We start from the raw sequence: 16,291 nt of genomic DNA, 5'->3' as shown, positions 1-16,291 counted from the left end.
ACTGACAAATGTTCAAAATATTGAATATATTCCAAAGATTCGTGTATTTTTTAAATCTAGTTTATAATTCATTTTTTGAGGTAAAAAAAATAAGTTCTCAATTACTATTAAAAGCAGGTTGATATGTTTTCATACCATATAAAATTCTGATTGATTTTGATAAAAATTTGAAAAATATATTTAAAAGGGATATCAAAGGCTCGTGGATTTTTTAAAGATTTTTGCCAGGATTATATAACGCTCGTGGATTTTTCAAAGCTATTTTTCCAGGAATATTAAAGGCTCTTGGATTTTTAAAAGTTATTTTGCCAAGGCTATGAAAGACTCGTGGATTTTCAAAAGTTATTTTGCCAGTACTCGTGGAATTTTCCAAGGACTATCAACTGATGGTCCTTGAAAAAATATTTTTTAAAAAATCCAAGTTTCTTCAACTGATGGTCCTTGATAAAATATTCTTTAAAAATCCAAGTTTCTTCAACTGATTGTCCTTGAAAAATATTTTTTAAAAAAATCCACGTTTCTTCAACTGATGGTCCTTGAAAAAATATTCTTTAAAAAATCCACGTTTCTTCAACTGATGGTCGTTAAAAAAATATTCTTTAAAAAATCCACGTTTCTTCAACTGAGGGTCCTTGAAAAAATATTCTTTAAAAAATCCACGTTTCTTCAACTGATGGTCGTTGAAAAAATATTATTTAAAAAATCCACGTTTCTTCAACTGATGGTCCTTGAAAAAATATTATTTAAAAAATCCACGTTTCTTCAACTGATGGTCGTTGAAAAAATATTCTTTAAAAAAACCAAGTTTCTTCAACTGATGGTCCTTGAAAAAATATTCTTTAAAAATCCACGTTTCTTCAACTGATGGTCGTTGAAAAAATATTTTTTAAAAAATCCACGTTTCTTCAACTGAGGGTCCTTGAAAAAATATTCTTTAAAAAATCCACGTTTCTTCAACTGGTGGTCGTTGAAAAAATATTTTTTAAAAAATCCACGTTTCTTCAACTGAAGGTCCTTGAAAAAATATTTTTTAAAAAATTCACGTTTCTTCAACTGATGGTCCTTGAAAAAATATTCTTTAAAAAATCCATGTTTCTTCAACTGATGGTCGTTGAAAAAATATTTTTTAAAAAATCCACGTTTCTTCAACTGATGGTCGTTGAAAAAATATTTTTTAAAAAATCAACGTTTCTTCAACTGAGGGTCCTTGAAAAAATATTCTTTAAAAAATCCACGTTTCTTCAACTGGTGGTCGTTGAAAAAATATTTTTTAAAAAATCCACGTTTCTTCAACTGATGGTCGTTGAAAAAATATTTTTTAAAAAATTCACTTTTCTTCAACTGATGGCCCTTGAAAAAATATTCTTTAAAAAATCAACGTTTCTTCAACTGATGGTCCTTGAAAAAATATTCTTTAAAAAATCCACGTTTCTGCAACTGATGGTCCTTGAAAAAATATATTTTAAAAAATCCACGTTTCTTCAACTGATGGTCGTTGAAAAAATATTTTTTAAAAAATTCACTTTTCTTCAACTGATGGTCCTTGAAAAAATATTCTTTAAAAAATCAACGTTTCTTCAACTGATGGTCCTTGAAAAAATATTCTTTAAAAAATCCACGTTTCTGCAACTGATGGTCCTTGAAAAAATATATTTTAAAAAATCCACGTTTCTTCAACTGATGGTCGTTGAAAAAATATTTTTTAAAAAATCAACGTTTCTTCAACTGATGGTCGTTGAAAAAATATTTTTTAAAAAATCCACGTTTCTTCAACTGATGGTCGTTGAAAAAATATTTTTTAAAAAATCCACGTTTCTTCAACTGATGGTCGTTGAAAAAATATTTTTTAAAAAATCCACGTTTCTTCAACTGATGGTCGTTGAAAAAATATTTTTTAAAAAATCCACGTTTTTTCAACTGATGGTCGTTGAAAAAATATTTTTTAAAAAATCCTCGTTTCTTCAACTGATGGTCGTTGAAAAAATATTTTTTAAAAAATCCACGTTTCTTCAACTGATGGTCGTTGAAAAAATATTTTTTAAAAAATCCACGTTTCTTCAACTGATGGTCGTTGAAAAAATATTTTTAAAAAATCGACGTTTCTTCAACTGAAGGTGCTTGAAAAAATATTTTTTTAAAAAATCAACGTTTCTTCAACTGAAGGTGCTTGAAAAAATATTTTTTTAAAAAATCAACGTTTCTTCAACTGATGGCCGTTGAAAAAATATTCTTTAAAAAATCCACGTTTCTTCAACTGATGGTCGTTGAAAAAATATTCTTTAAACAAGTAAAAAAACATTAAGTTCGGCCGGGCCAAACTTTTAATACCCTCCACCCTAGGGTAAAAGAACATTAGAAAAAATGTGGCAAAAAACATTAAAATGCGAATATCGGGAGGTACCGTTAAAAAGGGGGCTACACCAACACGTGCACCTATAATTACAATGTTTCGCCACACGACCTAGGACCCATTATGACCCACAAATACCAACTTTTACACAAATCAGTGAAAAAATATGGCATAAATCATCAAAATACCGAATATCGGGAGGTACCGTTATATGGGGACTATACCAGAACGTGGACCTATACATGCAATGTTTTGCTACACGCTCAGGGACCCGTTGTGACCTACAAATACCAATTTTCAGACAAATCCGTGAAAAAATGTGGCATAAATCATCAAAATACCGAATATCGGTAGGTACCATTATATGGGGGCTATACCAAAACGTGGACCTATACATGCAATGTTTTGCCACACGCTCAGGGACCCGTCATGACCTACAAATACCAATTTTCAGATAAATCCGTGAAAAAATGTGGCATAAATCATCAAAATACCGAATATCGGGAGGTACCGTTATATGGGGACTATACCAGAACGTGGACCGATATATCTCATTTTCAATACCAATCATCCTAGGGACAATACACACACTTGTGCCAAATTTCAAAGGTCTACGTCAAATAATGTGTGCTCTATCGTGATTTCAACAGACAGACAGACAGACAGACGGACAGACAGACGGACAGACAGACAGACAGACGGACATCGCTAAATCGTCTTAGAATTTTATGCTGATTATGAATATATATACTTTATGGGGTCTACGACGAATATTTAGAGGTGTTACAAACGGAATGACAAAGTTAATATACCCTCCTACCCATGGTGGAGGGTATAAAAATCCACGCTTCTTCAACTGATGGTCGTTGAAAAAATATTCTTTAAAAAATCCACGTTTCTTCAACTGATGGTCGTTGAAAAAATATTCTTTAAAAAATCCACGCTTCTTCAACTGATGGTCGTTGAAAAAATATTCTTTAAAAAATCCACGTTTCTTCAACTGATGGTCGTCGAAAAAATATTCTTTAAAAAATCCACGTTTCTTCAACTGATGGTCGTCGAAAAAATATTCTTTAAAAAATCCACGTTTCTTCAACTGATGGTCGTTGAAAAAATATTCTTTAAAAAATCCACGTTTCTTCAACTGATGGTCGTTGAAAAAATATTCTTTAAAAAATCCACGTTTCTTCAACTGATGGTCCTTGAAAAAATATTTTTTAAAAAATCCACGTTTCTGATGGTCCTTGAAAAAATATTTTTTAAAAAATCCACGTTTCTGATGGTCCTTGAAAAAATATTTTTTAAAAAATCCACGTTTCTGATGGTCCTTGAAAAAATATTTTTTAAAAAATCCACGTTTCTGATGGTCCTTGAAAAAATATTTTTTAAAAAATCCACGTTTCTGATGGCCCTTGAAAAAATATTTCTTAAAAAATCCACGTTTCTGATGGTCCTTGAAAAAATATTTTTTAAAAAATCCACGTTTCTGATGGTCCTTGAAAAAATATTTTTTAAAAAATCCACGTTTCTTCAACTGATGGTCCTTGAAAAAATATTTTTTAAAAAATCCACGTTTCTTCAACTGATGGTCCTTGAAAAAATATTTTTTAAAAAATCCACGTTTCTTCAACTGATGGTCCTTGAAAAAATATTTTTTAAAAAATCCACGTTTCTTCAACTGATGGTCCTTGAAAAAATATTTTTTAAAAAATCCACGTTTCTTCAACTGATGGTCCTTGAAAAAATATTTTTTAAAAAATCCACGTTTCTTCAACTGATGGTCCTTGAAAAAATATTTTTTAAAAAATCCACGTTTCTTCAACTGATGGTCCTTGAAAAAATATTCTTTAAAAAATCCACGTTTCTTCAACTGAGGGTCCTTGAAAAAATATCCTTTAAAAAATCCACGTTTCTTCAACTGAGGGTCCTTGAAAAAATATTCTTTAAAAAATCCACGTTTCTTGGTCTTTGAAAAAATATTCTTTAAAAAATCAACGTTTCTTCAACTGAGGGTCCTTGAAAAAATATTTCTTCAACTGAGGGTCCTTGAAAAAATATTCTTTAAAAAATCCACGTTTCTTCAACTGAGGGTCCTTGAAAAAATATTCTTTAAAAAATACACGTTTCTTCAACTGAGGGTCCTTGAAAAAATATTCTTTAAAAAATCCACGTTTCTTGGTCTTTGGTCCTTGAAAAAATATTCTTTAAAAAATCAACGTTTCTTCAACTGAGGGTCCTTGAAAAAATATTCTTTAAAAAGTCCACGCTTCAGAATATTATTTCACAGCCTAATTGGAGAACCCTTAAATATAAATCTGAAGTTTTTATCGTCATTTATCAGCTGATTTTAAATAGAAGAAGAAGAGTGACCAATTATCAAAAAATGACTTGGCAAAAAACTCAAGATTAATTATTTTCGAATATTTTTGCCAAATAAATATTTTGATATTTTTTTACAGACCTCGTTACATTGTCTCGCTGATAAGCGGAAAAAATATCAAAGATCAATGTTTTGTTTTGTTTTTTTCCAGACCATTTCACAGCTTCTTTGTTCTGCAGAGCACCGATGGATGGAAAAAAGATCGCCTCTTAACGAAGTTCATGCAAAAAAGTTCAGTTGTAAATTGCATCGCTTGACAAAATGACATCGCTTAAAGCGGCAACAAGGTACATCTCATGCTCGCTGCATGAGCCTGTCAAAATATTGGCCAGCGAGGAAAGCCTGGCGGATATTATACCCCAGACTATACCGGAATTTTTCCATCAATGTTGTGAGAAATTTCAAGATCTGCCAGCTTTGGCCTATAAAGATAAACTGGAGATGTGGACCACAGTGACATATGGAGAATATCGTGAAAATGTGGAACAAGCCGCCTTGGCCTTACTCTATTTGGGGGTGCAGCCGCGTACCTCTGTGGGTATCTTGGCTCACAACTGCCCGGAATGGTTTTATGTCAATTTGGCTGCAATACGCATTAATGCCATATCCGCGGGAATTTATACCACAAATTCTGCAGAGGCGGTGTTTCATGTTCTTGAAACCTCCGATGCCAGTGTTGTGGTTGTGGGTGATAGCAAACAATTGGAGAAGATACGTTCGATACGCTCAAGTGTGCCCAACTTGAGGGCTGTTGTACAGCTCCATGGTCCCTTTGATTTCGATAAGGATCAGCAGGAGGATGGATTTTATCGTTGGCCGGATTTATTTGAAATGCAATTCAGTTCGGCGCTGAGAGATGAGCTGCTATTGCGTGAACGTCAAGTGGCGCCTAACGATTGTGCGGAACTTATATTTACGGTAGGTCCAATTTACTCCTCAAAATTCAATTTTAATTTCATTTTCTTAACTCCAGTCCGGTACCGTTGGCCTACCCAAGGGGTGTATGATCTCCCACGATGGCTTCTTGTATGCGGCAAAATGCATAAATCGCCAAATGAAGTATCTGTGTCAAGGTCGTGAGAGGGTCATCTCTTATTTACCGCTAAATCACATAGCCGCCATGCTTTTCGATATGCTGATGGGTATGGAAAATGGTGCAGTAACTTATTTTGCTGATCGCAATGCTTTGAAGGGTACACTTTTGCGGACGCTGAGGGAAGTCCAACCGACAGTGATGTTTGGAGTTCCAAGGATTTTTGAAAAAATACAAGAACAACTGGTGTTGTATGAGGCCAATGCCGGATGCCTGAAGAAATGCTTGCTGCAGAAGGCCAGAGCGGTCATGGAGGAGTATCACCTGAATCGGTTTGAGGGGTAAGATATGGTCGTTGAAAAAATATTCTATAAAAAATCCATGTTTCTGATGGTCTTTGAAAAAATATTTTAAAAAAAAAACAGGTTTATGGAAGTCCTTGAAAAAATATTTTTTAAAAAATCCAGGTTTATGGTAGTCCTAGAAAAAATATTTTTTAAAAAATCCACGTTGAAAAAATATTTTTTAAAAGATCCAAGTTGCAAAAATATTTTTTAAAAAATCCACGTTGAAAAAATATTTTTTAAAAGATCCAAGTTGCAAAAATATTTTTTAAAAAATCCACGTTGAAAAAATATTTTTTAAAAGATCCAAGTTGCAAAAATATTTTTTAAAAAATCCACGTTGAAAAAATATTTTTTAAAAGATCCAAGTTGCAAAAATATTTTTTAAAAAATCCACGTTGAAAAAATATTTTTTTTAAAGATCCAAGTTGCAAATATATTTTTAAAAAAAATCCACGTTTATGGAAGTCCTTGAAAAATATTTTTTAAAAAATCCACGTTGAAAAAATATTTTTTAAAAGATCCAAGTTGCAAAAATAATTTTTTAAAAAATCCACGTTGAAAAAATATTTTTTAAAAGATCCAAGTTGCAAATATATTTTTTAAAAAAAATCCACGTTTATTGAAGTCCTTGAAAAAATATTTTTTAAAAAATCCACGTTGAAAAAATATTTTTTAAAAGATCCAAATTGCAAAAATATTTTTTAAAAAATCCACGTTGAAAAAATATTTTTTAAAAGATCCAAGTTGCAAAAATATTTTTTAAAAAATCCACGTTGAAAAAATATTTTTTAAAAGATCCAAGTTGCAAAAATATTTTTTAAAAAAATCCACGTTTATGGAAGTCCTTGAAAAAATATTTTTTAAAAAATGCATGTTTATGGAAGTCGTTGAAAACATATTTTTTAAAAAATCCACGTTAAAAAAATATTTTTTACAAAATCCACCTTGAAAAAATATTTTTTAAAAAATCCAACCTGAAAAAAATATTTTTTAAAAAATCCACGTTTATGGAAGTCCTTGAAAAATATTTTTTAAAAAATCCACGTTTATGGAAGTCCTTGAAAAATATTTTTAAAAAATCCACGTTTATGGAAGTCCTTGAAAAATATTTTTTAAAAAATCCACGTTTATGGAAGTCCTTGAAAAATATTTTTTAAAAAATCCACGTTTATGGAAGTCCTTGAAAAATATTTTTTAAAAAATCCACGTTTATGGAAGTCCTTGAAAATATTTTTTAAAAAATCCACGTTTATGGAAGTCCTTGAAAAATATTTTTTAAAAAATCCACGTTTATGGAAGTCCTTGAAAAATATTTTTTAAAAAATCCACGTTTATGGAAGTCCTTGAAAAATATTTTTTAAAAAATCCACGTTTATGGAAGTCCTTGAAAAATATTTTTTAAAAAATCCACGTTTATGGAAGTCCTTGAAAAATATTTTTTAAAAAATCCACGTTTATGGAAGTCCTTGAAAAATATTTTTTAAAAAATCCACGTTTATGGAAGTCCTTGAAAAATATTTTTTAAAAAATCCACGTTTATGGAAGTCCTTGAAAAATATTTTTTAAAAAATCCACGTTTATGGAAGTCCTTGAAAAATATTTTTAAAAAATCCACGTTTATGGAAGTCCTTGAAAAATATTTTTTAAAAAATCCACGTTTATGGAAGTCCTTGAAAAATATTTTTTAAAAAATCCACGTTTATGGAAGTCCTTGAAAAATATTTTTAAAAAATCCACGTTTATGGAAGTCCTTGAAAAATATTTTTTAAAAAATCCACGTTTATGGAAGTCCTTGAAAAATATTTTTTAAAAAATCCACGTTTATGGAAGTCCTTGAAAAATATTTTTTAAAAAATCCACGTTTATGGAAGTCCTTGAAAAATATTTTTTAAAAAATCCACGTTTATGGAAGTCCTTGAAAAATATTTTTTAAAAAATCCACGTTTATGGAAGTCCTTGAAAGATATTTTTTAAAAAATCCACGTTTATGGAAGTCCTTTAAAAAATATTTTTTAAAAAATCCACGTTTATGGAAGTCCTTGAAAGATATTTTTTAAAAAATCCACGTTTATGGAAGTCCTTTAAAAAATATTTTTTAAAAAATCCACGTTTATGGAAGTCCTTGAAAAAATATTTTTTTAAAAAAACCACGTTTCTGATGGTCCTTGAAAAAATATTTTTTTAAAAAAACCACGTTTCTGATGGTCCTTGAAAAAATATTTTTTAAAAAATCCACGTTTATGGAAGACCTTGAAAAAATATTTTTTTAAAAAAACCACGTTTCTGATGGTCCTTGAAAAAATATTTTTTTAAAAAAACCACGTTTCTGATGGTCCTTGAAAAAATATTTTTTAAAAAATCCACGTTTATGGAAGTCCTTTAAGAAATATTTTTTAAAAAATCCACGTTTATGGAAGTCCTTGAAAAAATATTTTTTTAAAAAAACCACGTTTCTGATGGTCCTTGAAAAATATTTTTTAAAAAATCCACGTTTATGGAAGTCCTTGAAAAAATATTTTTTTAAAAAATCCACGTTTCTGATGGTCTTTGTAAAAATAATTTTTAAAAAATCCACGTTTCTGATGGTCTTTGTAAAAATAATTTTTAAAAAATCCACGTTTATGGAAGTCTTTGAAAAAATATTTTTTTTGAAAAATCCACGTTTATGGAAGTCCTTGAAAAAATATTTTTTTTAAAAAATCCACGTTTATGGAAGTCCTTAAAAAAATATTCTCTAAAAAAATCACTTGTTTTCATTTCAGCAAACCCGTTTCTAATCTTAAATATTGGCTAGCCTCAAAGATCACCAATCGCCTGAAGGAGGCCTTGGGTTTTGGGGCCATGAAAGACTGTCTAATCGGCGCAGCCCCTGTCACGGAGGGATTACTGCGTTTCTTTTTAAGCCTAGATATGCCGTTGACCAATGTTTTCGGCATGTCTGAGACAAGTGGGGGTATTATCTTCAATTTTGAGAAGATAAATTTGACAGCTACCGGGAGACCTATTGATGGGGTGGAGGTTACGATAAAGGATCCAAGTGGTGATAATGGCGAAGGAGAGGTGAAAAATTTTAGGTTCCGAATTATCGCTTTTTCTAAAAATTATGAATTTCTAGCTCCTTGTCCGTGGTCGAACCAATTTCATGGGTTACCTCAAGCAACCGGAAAAGACCAGGGACACAATTACCGAAGATGGTTGGATTATGACTGGAGATGTGGCCTATTTGGATGACCAGGGTTATGTTTATGTAAATGGTCGCATCAAGGAACTCATCATTACGGCCGGAGGGGAAAATATACCACCTTTGCATATTGAGACAATTATTAAAAAGGAGTTGCCATGTCTCAGCAATGTCATGGTCATTGGGGATCATAGAAAATATTTGACAGCATTACTGACATTTAAGGTACGATAGCAGGTTTTACAAACCTTTAAAAATTGATAACTAATAATACCCTTTCCTTTTAGACCGACATGGATCCCCACACAGGATATCCCAAAGATACCCTCTTACCCGAAACCAAAGAATGGTTGGCCCCATTGGATTTGCACTACAGCCATCTCTCGGAAATGCTGCACATCGAAATACCCGAAAATTTGCAAGACTTTGATCCCAACTCCGTGGAGGTTCAGCTTGATAATAAAATCCATGTGACTTTGGAATCGGCCATACAGCGCTATAACGACCAGGCCATATCCAATGCCCAAAAGATTCAATATTTTAGCGTGTTGCCGCATGATTTTTCAATACCCACTGGGGAATTGGGTAGGTTTGGATTTCGGAAAGAAATTTAATTTAATTAAATAAAATTTAATTAAATTTTAATTTTAATTCAAAAAATATAATTAATTTAATTTGAGATTAATTTGTCTTCATTTAATATAATTTATGTATTTATTCCCCCTCGCCTTTAAGGTCCCACATTGAAAATTCGCCGCAACATTGTACACACCAAATACGCCAAGATCATTGACAGAATGTACGACATGCGATAAGAGCGGTGCGAGTTAAACAAACTGAAGACAGATTATGAATGAAAAAAACATGCAGAGATTTTTGTCGTTTAATGACAGCTGACCGCTTATCATTTTGAATTTTAAATGTCAATTTGTATGTGTGTATGAATATATGAATATATTTGCTTGATATTATTGTTGTAAGATTTTAATGAATTTGAATAAATTTCCAAAAAAAAATCTTTAGCGGAGATAAAATATTTTTTCGAAGCAATAAATAATGGTAGATTTGTAAAAAAATATTTTTTTCGTGGCTGTAAATAAACGTGGTTTTTTTAAACATATTTTTTCGACACTATAAATAAAAGTGGATTTTTTAAAAATATTTTTTTCGAGGCTATAAATAAAATTGGATTTTTTAAAAATATTTTTTCGAGGCTATAAATAAACGTGGATTTTTTAAAAATATTTTCTTCGAGACTATAAATAAACGTGGATTTTTTTGAAAATATTTTTTGGGAGACTATAAATAAAAGTGGATTTTGTAAAAATATTTTTTCCGAGGCTATAAATAAACGTGGATTTTTAAAAAACATTTTTAAGACTATAAATAAACGTAAATTTTGTAAAAATATTTTTTCCGAGGCTATAAATAAACGTGGATTTTTAAAAAATATTTTTTCCGAGGCTATAAATAAACGTGGATTTTTTTAAAATATTTTTTCCGAGGCTATAAATAAACGTGGATTTTTTTAAAATATTTTTTCCGAGGCTATAAATAAACGTGGATTTTAAAAAAATATTTTTTCCGAGGCTATAAATAAACGTGGATTTTTAAAAAATATTTTTTCCGAGGCTATAAATAAACGTGGATTTTTTTAAAATATTTTTTCCGAGGCTATAAATAAACGTGGATTTTTTTAAAATATTTTTTCCGAGGCTATAAATAAACGTGGATTTTTAAAAAATATTTTTTCCGAGGCTATAAATAAACGTGGATTTTTTTAAAATATTTTTTCCGAGGCTATAAATAAACGTGGATTTTTTTAAAATATTTTTTCCGAGGCTATAAATAAACGTAGATTTTTAAAAAATATTTTTTCCGAGGCTATAAATAAACGTGGATTTTTTTAAAATATTTTTTCCGAGGCTATAAATAAACGTGGATTTTTTTAAAATATTTTTTCCGAGGCTATAAATAAACGTGGATTTTTAAAAAAATATTTTTTTCGAGGCTATAAATAAACGTGGATTTTTTAAAAATGTTGTCTTCGAGGCTATAAATAAACGTGAATTTTTCAAAAATATTTTTTTCGAGGCTATAAATAAACGTGGAATTTATTAAAAATATTTTTTCGAGGCTATAAATAGAAGTGGAATTTATTAAAAATATTGTCTTCGAGGCTATAAATAAACGTGGATTTTTAAAAAATATTTTTCCGAGGCTATAAATAAACGTGGATTTTTAAAAAATATTTTTTCCGAGGCTATAAATAAACGTGGATTTTTTTAAAATATTTTTTCCGAGGCTATAAATAAACGTGGATTTTTAAAAAATATTTTTTCCGAGGCTATAAATAAACGTGGATTTTTTTTAAAATATTTTTTCCGAGGCTATAAATATACGTGGATTTTTAAAAAACATTTTTAAGACTATAAATAAACGTGGATTTTTTCAAAATATTTTTTTCAAGGCTATAAATGAATCCGGAATTTTTAGAAATATTTTTTTCGAGGCTACAACTAAACGTGGATTTTTAAAAAACATTTTTAAGACTATAAATAAACGTGGATTTTTTAAAAAACATTTTTAAGACTATAAATAAACGTGGATTTTTTAAAAATATTTTTTTCGAGTCTATAAATGAATCCGGAATTTTTAGAAATATTTTTTCCGAGGCTACAACTAAACGTGGATTTTTTAAAAATATTTTTTTCGAGTCTATAAATGAATCCGGAATTTTTAGAAATATTTTTTCCGAGGCTACAACTAAACGTGGATTTTTTAAAAATATTTTTTTCGAGGCTACAACTAAACGTGGATTTTTTAAAAATATTTTTTTTGAGGCTATAAATGAATCCGGAATTTTTAGAAATATTTTTTTCGAGGCTACAAATAAACGTGGATTTTTAAAAAATATTTTTTTCGAGGCTACAACTAAACGTGGATTTTTTAAAAATATTTTTTTCGAGGCTACAAATAAACGTGGATTTTTAAAAAACATTTTTAAGACTATAAATAAACGTGGATTTTTTAGAAATATTTTTTTCGAGGCTACAAATAAACGTAGATTTTTTAAAAATATTTTTTTCGAGGCTACAAATAAACGTGGATTTTTTAAAAATATTTTTTTCGAGGCTATGAATAAACGTGGAGTTTTTAGAAATATTTTTTTCGAAGCTATAAAAAACGTGGATTCTTTAAAAATATTTTTTTCTAGGCTACAAATAAACGTGGACTACCATAAACGTGGAAAAATCCAGGTTTATGGTAGTCCTAGAAAAAATATTTTTTAAAAAATCCACGTTGAAAAAATATTTTTTAAAAGATCCAAGTTGCAAAAATATTTTTTAAAAAATCCACGTTGAAAAAATATTTTTTAAAAGATCCAAGTTGCAAAAATATTTTTTAAAAAATCCACGTTGAAAAAATATTTTTTAAAAGATCCAAGTTGCAAAAATATTTTTTAAAAAATCCACGTTGAAAAAATATTTTTTTTAAAGATCCAAGTTGCAAATATATTTTTAAAAAAAATCCACGTTTATGGAAGTCCTTGAAAAATATTTTTTAAAAAATCCACGTTGAAAAAATATTTTTTAAAAGATCCAAGTTGCAAAAATAATTTTTTAAAAAATCCACGTTGAAAAAATATTTTTTAAAAGATCCAAGTTGCAAATATATTTTTTAAAAAAAATCCACGTTTATTGAAGTCCTTGAAAAAATATTTTTTAAAAGATCCAAATTGCAAAAATATTTTTTAAAAAATCCACGTTGAAAAAATATTTTTTAAAAGATCCAAGTTGCAAAAATATTTTTTAAAAAATCCACGTTGAAAAAATATTTTTTAAAAGATCCAAGTTGCAAAAATATTTTTTAAAAAAATCCACGTTTATGGAAGTCCTTGAAAAAATATTTTTTAAAAAATGCATGTTTATGGAAGTCGTTGAAAAAATATTTTTTAAAAAATCCACGTTAAAAAAATATTTTTTACAAAATCCACCTTGAAAAAATATTTTTTAAAAAATCCAACCTGAAAAAAATATTTTTTAAAAAATCCACGTTTATGGAAGTCCTTGAAAAATATTTTTTAAAAAATCCACGTTTATGGAAGTCCTTGAAAAATATTTTTTAAAAAATCCACGTTTATGGAAGTCCTTGAAAAATATTTTTTAAAAAATCCACGTTTATGGAAGTCCTTGAAAAATATTTTTTAAAAAATCCACGTTTATGGAAGTCCTTGAAAAATATTTTTTAAAAAATCCACGTTTATGGAAGTCCTTGAAAAATATTTTTTAAAAAATCCACGTTTATGGAAGTCCTTGAAAAATATTTTTTAAAAAATCCACGTTTATGGAAGTCCTTGAAAAATATTTTTTAAAAAATCCACGTTTATGGAAGTCCTTGAAAAATATTTTTTAAAAAATCCACGTTTATGGAAGTCCTTGAAAAATATTTTTTAAAAAATCCACGTTTATGGAAGTCCTTGAAAAATATTTTTTAAAAAATCCACGTTTATGGAAGTCCTTGAAAAATATTTTTTAAAAAATCCACGTTTATGGAAGTCCTTGAAAAATATTTTTTAAAAAATCCACGTTTATGGAAGTCCTTGAAAAATATTTTTTAAAAAATCCACGTTTATGGAAGTCCTTGAAAGATATTTTTTAAAAAATCCACGTTTATGGAAGTCCTTTAAAAAATATTTTTTAAAAAATCCACGTTTATGGAAGTCCTTGAAAAAATATTTTTTTAAAAAAACCACGTTTCTGATGGTCCTTGAAAAAATATTTTTTTAAAAAAAACCACGTTTCTGATGGTCCTTGAAAAAATATTTTTTAAAAAATCCACGTTTATGGAAGACCTTGAAAAAATATTTTTTTAAAAAAACCACGTTTCTGATGGTCCTTGAAAAAATATTTTTTTAAAAAAACCACGTTTCTGATGGTCCTTGAAAAAATATTTTTTAAAAAATCCACGTTTATGGAAGTCCTTTAAGAAATATTTTTTAAAAAATCCAAGTTTATGGAAGTCCTTGAAAAAATATTTTTTTAAAAAAACCACGTTTCTGATGGTCCTTGAAAAATATTTTTTAAAAAATCCACGTTTATGGAAGTCCTTGAAAAAATATTTTTTTAAAAAATCCACGTTTCTGATGGTCTTTGTAAAAATAATTTTTAAAAAATCCACGTTTCTGATGGTCTTTGTAAAAATAATTTTTAAAAAATCCACGTTTATGGAAGTCTTTGAAAAAATATTTTTTTTGAAAAATCCACGTTTATGGAAGTCCTTGAAAAAATATTTTTTTTAAAAAATCCACGTTTATGGAAGTCCTTAAAAAAATATTCTCTAAAAAAATCACTTGTTTTCATTTCAGCAAACCCGTTTCTAATCTTAAATATTGGCTAGCCTCAAAGATCACCAATCGCCTGAAGGAGGCCTTGGGTTTTGGGGCCATGAAAGACTGTCTAATCGGCGCAGCCCCTGTCACGGAGGGATTACTGCGTTTCTTTTTAAGCCTAGATATGCCGTTGACCAATGTTTTCGGCATGTCTGAGACAAGTGGGGGTATTATCTTCAATTTTGAGAAGATAAATTTGACAGCTACCGGGAGACCTATTGATGGGGTGGAGGTTACGATAAAGGATCCAAGTGGTGATAATGGCGAAGGAGAGGTGAAAAATTTTAGGTTCCGAATTATCGCTTTTTCTAAAAATTATGAATTTCTAGCTCCTTGTCCGTGGTCGAACCAATTTCATGGGTTACCTCAAGCAACCGGAAAAGACCAGGGACACAATTACCGAAGATGGTTGGATTATGACTGGAGATGTGGCCTATTTGGATGACCAGGGTTATGTTTATGTAAATGGTCGCATCAAGGAACTCATCATTACGGCCGGAGGGGAAAATATACCACCTTTGCATATTGAGACAATTATTAAAAAGGAGTTGCCATGTCTCAGCAATGTCATGGTCATTGGGGATCATAGAAAATATTTGACATCATTACTGACATTTAAGGTACGATAGCAGGTTTTACAAACCTTTAAAAATTGATAACTAATAATACCCTTTCCTTTTAGACCGACATGGATCCCCACACAGGATATCCCAAAGATACCCTCTTACCCGAAACCAAAGAATGGTTGGCCCCATTGGATTTGCACTACAGCCATCTCTCGGAAATGCTGCACATCGAAATACCCAAAAATTTGCAAGACTTTGATCCCAACTCCGTGGAGGTTCAGCTTGATAATAAAATCCATGTGACTTTGGAATCGGCCATACAGCGCTATAACGACCAGGCCATATCCAATGCCCAAAAGATTCAATATTTTAGCGTGTTGCCGCATGATTTTTCAATACCCACTGGGGAATTGGGTAGGTTTGGATTTCGGAAAGAAATTTAATTTAATTAAATAAAATTTAATTAAATTTTAATTTTAATTCAAAAAATATAATTAATTTAATTTGAGATTAATTTGTCTTCATTTAATATAATTTATGTATTTATTCCCCCTCGCCTTTAAGGTCCCACATTGAAAATTCGCCGCAACATTGTACACACCAAATACGCCAAGATCATTGACAGAATGTACGACATGCGATAAGAGCGGTGCGAGTTAAACAAACTGAAGACAGATTATGAATGAAAAAAACATGCAGAGATTTTTGTCGTTTAATGACAGCTGACCGCTTATCATTTTGAATTTTAAATGTCAATTTGTATGTGTGTATGAATATATGAATATATTTGCTTGATATTATTGTTGTAAGATTTTAATGAATTTGAATAAATTTCCAAAAAAAAATCTTTAGCGGAGATAAAATATTTTTTCGAAGCAATAAATAATGGTAGATTTGTAAAAAAATATTTTTTTCGTGGCTGTAAATAAACGTGGTTTTTTTAAACATATTTTTTCGACACTATAAATAAAAGTGGATTTTTTAAAAATATTTTTTTCGAGGCTATAAATAAAATTGGATTTTTTAAAAATATTTTTTCGAG

General features: G+C 29.4%; 2 protein-coding genes across 2 annotated transcripts; both read left to right on the top strand.

Annotated features, from left to right (window-relative positions):
• Nucleotides 1–4,991: 4,991 nt before the first annotated feature.
• Nucleotides 4,992–10,165, top strand: LOC101896698 (long-chain-fatty-acid--CoA ligase heimdall). Its single transcript, XM_005182295.4, has 6 exons — nt 4,992–5,648; nt 5,704–6,104; nt 8,873–9,170; nt 9,226–9,516; nt 9,579–9,876; nt 10,027–10,165. Exons 1-6 carry the CDS (start codon nt 4,992–4,994, stop codon nt 10,104–10,106), a joined length of 2,025 nt encoding a protein of 674 aa, XP_005182352.2. The 3' UTR covers nt 10,107–10,165.
• Nucleotides 10,166–10,347: 182 nt separating this feature from the next.
• Nucleotides 10,348–15,893, top strand: LOC131805845 (long-chain-fatty-acid--CoA ligase heimdall-like). Its single transcript, XM_059129535.1, has 5 exons — nt 10,348–10,358; nt 14,660–14,957; nt 15,013–15,303; nt 15,366–15,663; nt 15,814–15,893. Exons 1-5 carry the CDS (start codon nt 10,348–10,350, stop codon nt 15,891–15,893), a joined length of 978 nt encoding a protein of 325 aa, XP_058985518.1.
• The last annotated feature ends 398 nt before the right edge of the window (nt 15,894–16,291 follow it).

Source organism: Musca domestica, unplaced genomic scaffold (assembly GCF_030504385.1).
Source record: "Musca domestica strain aabys unplaced genomic scaffold, Musca_domestica.polishedcontigs.V.1.1 62, whole genome shotgun sequence".
NCBI classification, from domain to species: domain Eukaryota; kingdom Metazoa; phylum Arthropoda; class Insecta; order Diptera; family Muscidae; genus Musca; species Musca domestica.
Note: the sequence above shows the minus strand (reverse complement) of the source record. Positions and strands in the feature narration are given on the sequence as shown.

Coding starts and splice junctions, on each gene's coding strand:
- LOC101896698 (XM_005182295.4), top strand. CDS start 4,992: ATGACATCGCTTAAAGCGGCAACAAGGTACATCTCATGCTCGCTGCAT. Junction 6,105..8,872: donor CACCTGAATCGGTTTGAGGG/GTAAGATATGGT, acceptor TTTTCATTTCAG/CAAACCCGTTTCTAATCTTA. Junction 9,171..9,225: donor GTGATAATGGCGAAGGAGAG/GTGAAAAATTTT, acceptor ATGAATTTCTAG/CTCCTTGTCCGTGGTCGAAC.
- LOC131805845 (XM_059129535.1), top strand. Junction 14,958..15,012: donor GTGATAATGGCGAAGGAGAG/GTGAAAAATTTT, acceptor ATGAATTTCTAG/CTCCTTGTCCGTGGTCGAAC. Junction 15,304..15,365: donor CATCATTACTGACATTTAAG/GTACGATAGCAG, acceptor CTTTCCTTTTAG/ACCGACATGGATCCCCACAC.